At 33.4% G+C, this 7582-nt stretch overlaps 2 protein-coding genes across 2 annotated transcripts in view; both read right to left on the reverse strand.

The window, feature by feature from the left end:
• LOC107708030 (uncharacterized) overlaps positions 1–825 on the reverse strand; it is a gene marked incomplete at its 3' end in the record, with an annotated part of 3578 nt that extends 2753 nt beyond the window's left edge. The window contains exon 1 of the mRNA XM_016512182.1: positions 756–825. Coding sequence (XP_016367668.1) covers positions 756–825 — 70 coding nt within the window. The remainder of the gene's footprint in view (positions 1–755) is intronic.
• Positions 826–3764: 2939 nt separating this feature from the next.
• Positions 3765–5960, reverse strand: LOC107708031 (uncharacterized; the record flags this gene model as incomplete). Its single annotated transcript, XM_016512183.1, has 6 exons — positions 3765–3890; positions 4713–4747; positions 4870–4977; positions 5242–5595; positions 5693–5823; positions 5920–5960. Coding segments are annotated over 6 exons (795 nt in total), but the record flags the coding sequence as incomplete, so codon positions are not given.
• Between the last annotated feature and the right edge of the window lie 1622 nt (positions 5961–7582).

The raw sequence follows: 7582 nt of genomic DNA on the forward strand, positions 1-7582 counted from the left end.
TTGATAAATAAATATTTGATTTCTGAATATTGTACCCTAATTGAAGTAGCTGTTTAAATAGGATCATGATTTTACATACCATTGCATGAATGACTGCCTGACACATAATATATTATTATATTTATGATTAACAATCAAATTATTAATTAGTTAGAAACTAGTTGCTATGAATATAGGTGCCATCAGTGTCTTCTTATGAATGACTTGTTTGTCATTGAGTCAGTGTTGCTGATGCAAAGTAGGCCCTTCGTTACAAAACACCAAGTAACTAAATAAGGATACAATTGTGAGTCATTCACAAACTGTTAAACATTAAACTGTTGGTTACTTTAAACTAAACTTCATCTGGGAGATCCACAGTGAATGTGAATATTTGATCTGTTAACTGGTTGCATATGTCAGATTTATTGCATGACTCAGGCAGAGAAAAGCTGTTGCTATCAAACATTGTTTACTTAATCATCTGAGTCAGTGTAATGATGAAAGGATAGATCAAATAGGCCAATTGATGGAAGGTTTCCTAAGAAATGTCATGCTCCCTTGCAAAAGTATTTTTTGTATTTTTAAAATACAAAAATACAGTAGTTTATTTTGATACTTGTTAAAATTAAGGTATTTGGTATTTTATTTTAAAAAAATACATTTTTATGTATCTTTGCCCAACCCTTAGTAAGGCAGATTATAACATTTATAAGAACCACCCACAAGCTCAGTGACAGAATTCAGTAAAGTGGGAGAAGGATTGTTTCATGTACATCTTTTCTTGCACTCCTGGATAATCTTTCTTACAGTAGATGTGATCTGTTCAGGGGAATCATGGGCCATATTGTGTTCTTATCCTGCTCATAGACTTGCAGTATAACCAAACCTCTTGTCATCTACTAGAGAAAACTATAATCCATAATTAAAGGGATATTTCACCCAAAAATGAAAATTCTGTCATTAATTACCCTCATGTCATTCCAAACCCGTAAGATTTCCGTTCATCTTCGGAACACAAATTAAGATATTTTTGATTAAATCCGAGAGTTTTCTGACCCTGCATAGACAGCAACGCAACTGGCACGTTAAAGGCCCAGAAAGGTCATGTGACATCAGTAGTTCAATCATAATGTAATCAAGTTATGAGAATACTTTTTGTGTGTAAAGAAAACTAAAATAAAGACTTTATTCAACAATTCTTCTCTTCCGTGTCGGTCTTCGACACGCATTCACGAGAGTAACACAGAGCATGCGTGTGATGCTGCTGATGCAGGAGCCGGCGTTCTTACGTAGAACCTGGATGAGCTGCGCCTTGTTTACAAGCAGAGGAATGCACACGCATGCGTCGTGGTAATGTTGTGAATGTGAAATTACTGAATAAAGTTATTTATGTTTACTTTGCACACAAAAAGTATTCTTGTAGCTTCATAAAATTACAGTTGAACCACTGATGTCACATGGACTTTTTTTATGATGTCCTTATACCTTTCTTGGCCTTGAACGTGTCAGTTGCATTGCTATCTACGTATGCAGGGTCAGAAAGCTCTCAGATTTCATAAAAAATATCTTAATTTGTGTTCTGAAGATGAACGTCTTACGGGTTTGAAACGACATGAGGGCGAGTAATTAATGACAGAATTTTTGTTTTTTGGGTGAACTATCCATTTAACTAGCCTACATTTAGTACTACATTTAGTACTGTGTGTGTGTGTGTGTGTGTGTGGTTGATTTTGTTGCAGAGGATTTGGTAAGCTAGTTTCCGCAAAATTTTTTGAGGTGTTAAAATGAGACTCTGAGTGCTTACATTTTAGTTGTAGTTTTTCAGCACAAATTGTCTATAAAATAAGCATTATCAAATTCAATCATATCAAATAGATTTTTGTCATTCTCGTAGTATTAACTAGTTTAAAGTTAAAGTTGTGTTTGCCAACCCCAATTCCAGAAGAGTTGGGACGTTTTGTGAAATGCCATAACATCAAGAGTAGCCTATGTTATTTGTTCATTTTCTTTAACCTTCACTGACCAACTTTAATGTATTTTGTATAAACAAATTTTGATTTTGATTGCTGCAACACACTCAAGTTGGGACAGAGGCATGTTTAACACTGTGTCACATCAACTTTCCTTTTAACTTTGGAAATCTTTTATTTGTACTTTTGTCAGTTAAATAAAAGTTAAAGAGCATTAACGAATCACATATTCTTGATTTTATTGCATTTTACAAAACGTCCCAACTTTTATGGAATTGAGATTGTATATTAATCAACACATTTCTAGAAAATACTGTAGCAGGCCCACAGCTGATTAGCAGAACTATAACGTGAGTTAACCAGAGACTTACAGCTGCACTGACTGTATACACAACACACAAAACTACATATTTTGCACGCTCGACAGAATATCAAAGCAACAATTATTAATCATACTTCAAGGATGTGATTCGGAGGAGCAAACTGTTCCAAGCAAACTGGGCACTGACCCATCTTTCAAAGAAAACCGTTTTACGAATCCCGCATTGAACTCGTGGAGATTGAAGAAGCAGTCGTCAGTGAAATGGTGAGAACACAGCAAAAAGTTGTGATTATATTGGTGTGGTATCTTAGTTTACTATGAATTCACTTACACCGTGCAGAGCACAGCGTCTTCTTGACATTACGTTATCCACACAAACAAGCTACAGGGTTTGAAGTTTGTTTTCGCAGGATGTCCTCGCAGAACATAGGTGGGCATTACGTAAATGTACGAATTTGTAACGTGTAAAATTCGTGGAATGGGATTCGAATTTTAAAAAACTCATTTAGGCAGTTCAAAGTCGTCTCTTTCTTTTGAGAGACAATAACTTTATTTATGATGCACTTTCAGCTTTACAACTTTGCAGACTGTTTACATTCACATAAAGCTGCATTACACACTGCATGAATTGCAATTTTCAAAAATCCACAATAGGGGCACTTTAAGTACCCAGGCCCAAACAAAGAGAACAATTAAAGGAATAGTTCACCAAAAATGACGTTAATGGATGGACTGGAGTCATGTGAATTACTACTTTTGTAGATTATTGTGATATTTTTATCAGCTGTTTGAACTCTCCTTCTGACAGCACCCATTCACTGCAGAGGTTTAAATGGTGAGCAAGTGATGTAATGCTAAATTTCTCCAAATCTGTAGAGATGACATCTACATCTTGTATGGCCTTAGGGTGAGTACAAATTAAGCAAATTTTCACTTTTTGGTGAACTATTCCTTTAATTAGAATTTAGCTAGACAAGAAAGGCTGGATATTAATAATACAGATTTGCAGATTCGATTTATAAGCTCTTGATTAAATTTGATTTATTTTACATTCATTTGAGTATATTTCCGTTAATGATTAATGTCAATTTTGCTTACATAGAAAATAAATTGCCTCTCTGATAAATCATACAAGCAATGTTACAGGCCGGAATTTTTATTTATTTATTAATTTTTTTGTTTGAACTGTGCATTAAAAAATAGGCTCAAAAGAGTAATTTGTTCATGAACTGAACTACACAGATCCTACTGAATGTTTGCTTTTGAGACTGAATGGATATCAATCAGTGGGCCCTCTGTCTCTTGATTAATGCGAAGAATCTAATGACACCAAAATCTTCTCCGTGGCTCTTTATACCATCACAATTCAGATTTTACACTGACAAGGGAATAATAAAATGGCTCACCAAAAATTAAAAATAATTTTGACTTAGTATTAAAAAATAACTTGGTATTAAAAAATCAACAATTTCTCAGCATTAGTAATTTTCTCATTGCTTTGTAATCTGTGAATAAACAGTTTCTTCTTGGCTGGTTTTCTGTGAAGATCTTTTTGAGCTGGTAGGCTTTTTGGAAAAACTCAGGGCTACATAATTTAAGGCATCTGTTTCCTCAGTCTGCAGAGGAAAAATATAATAACCATCAAACTATATAATTGGAAAAACAAACATTTTATGAATTACTATCAATATATAGAAAACACACAGAAAGCAGGAAAATAAATAAATATCTACAAACAATTAAGTTATCTTAGCCTACCCACTCTTTTCCCTTGAGCATTAAATTAAAGCCGCAACAGCGCTTCATCAGTAGTGTGATGCATGTTTATTTTAATAAAAATATCTGCACTACAAGTTACCATTTTGAGTAAAGATGCATCACTTTAAACTATATTTATCATACACACCACTACTCAAAAGTTTGGGGTCAGTAAGATTTTTTAGAAATTAATGATTTTATTCAGCAAGAATGCAATAAATTGATCAAAAGGATAGTAAAGAATTTTACATTGTTATAAATAAATACATTTCAAATAAATCCTGCTCTTTTGAACTTGAATGATTTCTGAAGGATCTTATGACACTGAAGACTGGAGTAATGATGCTGAAAATTCAGTTTTGCCATCACAGGAATATATATATTTTTTTAAACATAGAAAACAGTTATTTTAAATTGTAATAATATTATTATTATATTACTGTTTTTACTGTATTTTTGATCAAATAAATGAAGCATTGGTGAGCATAAGAGCATTCTTTTTAAAATCATTAAAATTCTTAATGACTTCAAACTTTTTGACTTCAGATTGTTTGTTGATTGATATGAAGAAAAAAATGTGTGGAAAATAGTTTTGCAGACTTCTAAAAACATTTAATCAAAACAACATCTGAATTTCTTTGCATTCTCTATAACTTACAGGGCAAATAAAAATGGATTACCTGATTCCTTTGATTTCTGGGTTGTTTTGAAGCCTCTTTGGATAATAATAAAATATACTTTGTTAATTTCACTCGTATAAATTTCATAAATAACAATTTACTGTTGAATATTAGTACCTTATTTGATTTTGCCATAACCTTGTTTTAATATATTTACCTTTTTTGTGATTCTTGTGAATCAGTCTCACCAGAAATATGTTCACAATAATGGATATTATACTGATTGTGAACAGGGTTAAAACAACTGGATTCCAAAAGGTCAAAGCTGAAGAAGCTGAAATGGTTACATAGATTTAGGAGTTCATGTACAAACATAAATATAAAGAAATATTCCATTCATTGGCAGACTGAAGATAGTGTGGTACTATATATATATATATATATACATATATATATATATATATATATATATATAGAGACAGACAGAGAGAGAGAGAGACAGAGAGAGAGAGTCAGACAGAGAGAGATAATATATATTTATTATATATATATATAATATATAATATAAGTAATATAAATATATCTGTACCTTCAATAATTAACTTAGTTCCATTTCCAAAGTGTATCTTCCCACATGTGGCAACAGCACAGTAATAAATCCCAGCATCAGATGGTCTGAGTTCAGTCTGAGAGAGACTGAAGATACAGCTCTGGGTAGAAAAGCCGTTCTCTGATCTCTCCATACACTGATCACTCCTGTTATCACGGGTGTAAATGAGTCCTGGATGAGAATGTCCTGATGAATGTCTGAACCAGTAGACGCTGTATTCTCCTGCACAGATCTGACTGATGACCGAACACTGCAGAGTCACTGAATCTCCTGGATGAAGTCTGTCAGATACAGGCTGCTGGAGAACAGTGGTGCTTCTTATTCCGTCACTCTCTGAAAGAAAAATGTAACATTCTGTAAATACATTAAAACAACACACATATGTGAAGTCAGATTGTGGGTGAAGCTCAGAATATTGTCATAAACTCACCTTTATGTAGAAGAATCGTTCCTTCTCCAAATTTAATAATGTTCAAGAAGCTTACAGCACAATAGTAGGTTGCAAAATCATATTCTTCCAAGTGTATGATGGTCAAATTAAAAGAGCCAGTTCCAGTTCTGATACAGTATTTATTTGTATTGTTAAAGCCATTTTGATATGTAACACTTCCAGAGCCATGTTCTGAATATGCTATGAGAAGTGGTTTCTTGCCAAAAGAATGTTTATACCATGAAACAGAATTTATAAAGTCGTCTGAGTGAGAGGGTCAAAGCTGAAGAAGCTGAAATGGTTACATAGATTTAGGAGTTCATGTACAAACATAAATATAAAGAAATATTCCATTCATTGGCAGACTGAAGATAGTGTGGTACTATATATATATATATTGAACAACTTTTAGATCACTAACAATTTAAACATACTGACTCTGTTAACATCCTCACCTAAGAAAAAAGAACTCATTAATTTTGTTAATAAAAGAACACAACACAGTAAGAATATATATATAAAAAAATACAGGTACACATAGTTTTGCTATCCTTAATATGGTAAAGATCTTAAATGTTTAAAGGGATTACTTACAACCTTAAAAAAAGATGTTAATTTTATATTACAGTCCTCTAATAACGATTGAGGTAAAACAGATCCAGTATATTAAGCTTAGATTACTATCATGCAATACAATTAAAATATGTATTTAAAAGAACTAAAAGGCCCTGGTTATTTGGATGAAAGTGTCGATTTGGTAGTATGTCTTATTTCAGGCTGCTTCCTCTTTATATATACGGCAGTGTTCAAAGATCAAACACTGACACTTTGAAATTTGACTGGTTGTTTCAGAAAAAGGGGCAGAGCGAAATTTCCTCAATAAAGTCTCATTACAGACCAGTATAGCGAAGACACGAGAAACACAATTGCAAATAATGTCAGCTGCCAATTAGATCCACTTAGTGTGTTCAGTGTGACTTATTGTAGCATAATTTCATTTTGTATGGTTTAATTTTGCAACTTTTGCATTATGCAATTAATGTTATTATTATTTAATAATATCCCAAAATAAAATATCAACAATAGTCTGTTGGAGGAGACACATCCACGTCTTCCTTAAAGCTGACCTGGCCTTTGGAGAACAATTCAAGGATTTGACAAAAAATTGAACTTTTGGGTTTCAATGCAGAGAGACTATTTTACTTTGTTATCCAACACAACAGTCTCTCAAAACACACTGCAAATAACTATGCAGGAGTGCCAATAAAGTAAACCACCACTTCTGATTGACCAATAATTTCAAAATGGGCATATCAGCTGAGATGCTAATTTAACTTTTAAAATTTAGTCACAAATATTCAGTCCGGGATCAAATACAATGTAAAGCCAAACAACAATTAACATTAACAATTAGCTAATTTATGGAAAGAGAGAGAGCGAGAGAGAGAGAGAGAGAGAGAGAGAGAGAGAGAGAGAAACATCCTCACATTCCAGACGTTCCACAAATATTCCAACAAAACTCACGACTCGACCAAAAACGAGAGAAAGAAATCCCTCTCTCTGCGCGAGCAAATCTGTCTGTTTGTCGGGGCAAACACTTAAAATGCTCATTAATAAAACCAAAATGAAAATAAATTGAAAATTAAACTATTTACATTTTCTCTTTTGTGTAAAAAAAAATCTGTTGCGTACAATTTCAACATTTCTCCTCTCACCTCCACTCATGCACCTGATCTGTTTGCACACTCCTGTAACCCCGCCCCCTTAAATTTAGGATAAACCATAGACTGTATAAAAACATGGACGTAGTGTCCGTGACGTCACCCGTAGGTTCCTGAAGAGCGTTTTTGAAGCTCAAAGTGGGCGGAGCCGGCCGTCGCCATCTTGGCA

This window comes from Sinocyclocheilus rhinocerous, unplaced genomic scaffold (genome assembly GCF_001515625.1).
Source record: "Sinocyclocheilus rhinocerous isolate Xijiao unplaced genomic scaffold, SAMN03320098_v1.1 scaffold10638, whole genome shotgun sequence".
NCBI lineage: Eukaryota > Metazoa > Chordata > Actinopteri > Cypriniformes > Cyprinidae > Sinocyclocheilus > Sinocyclocheilus rhinocerous.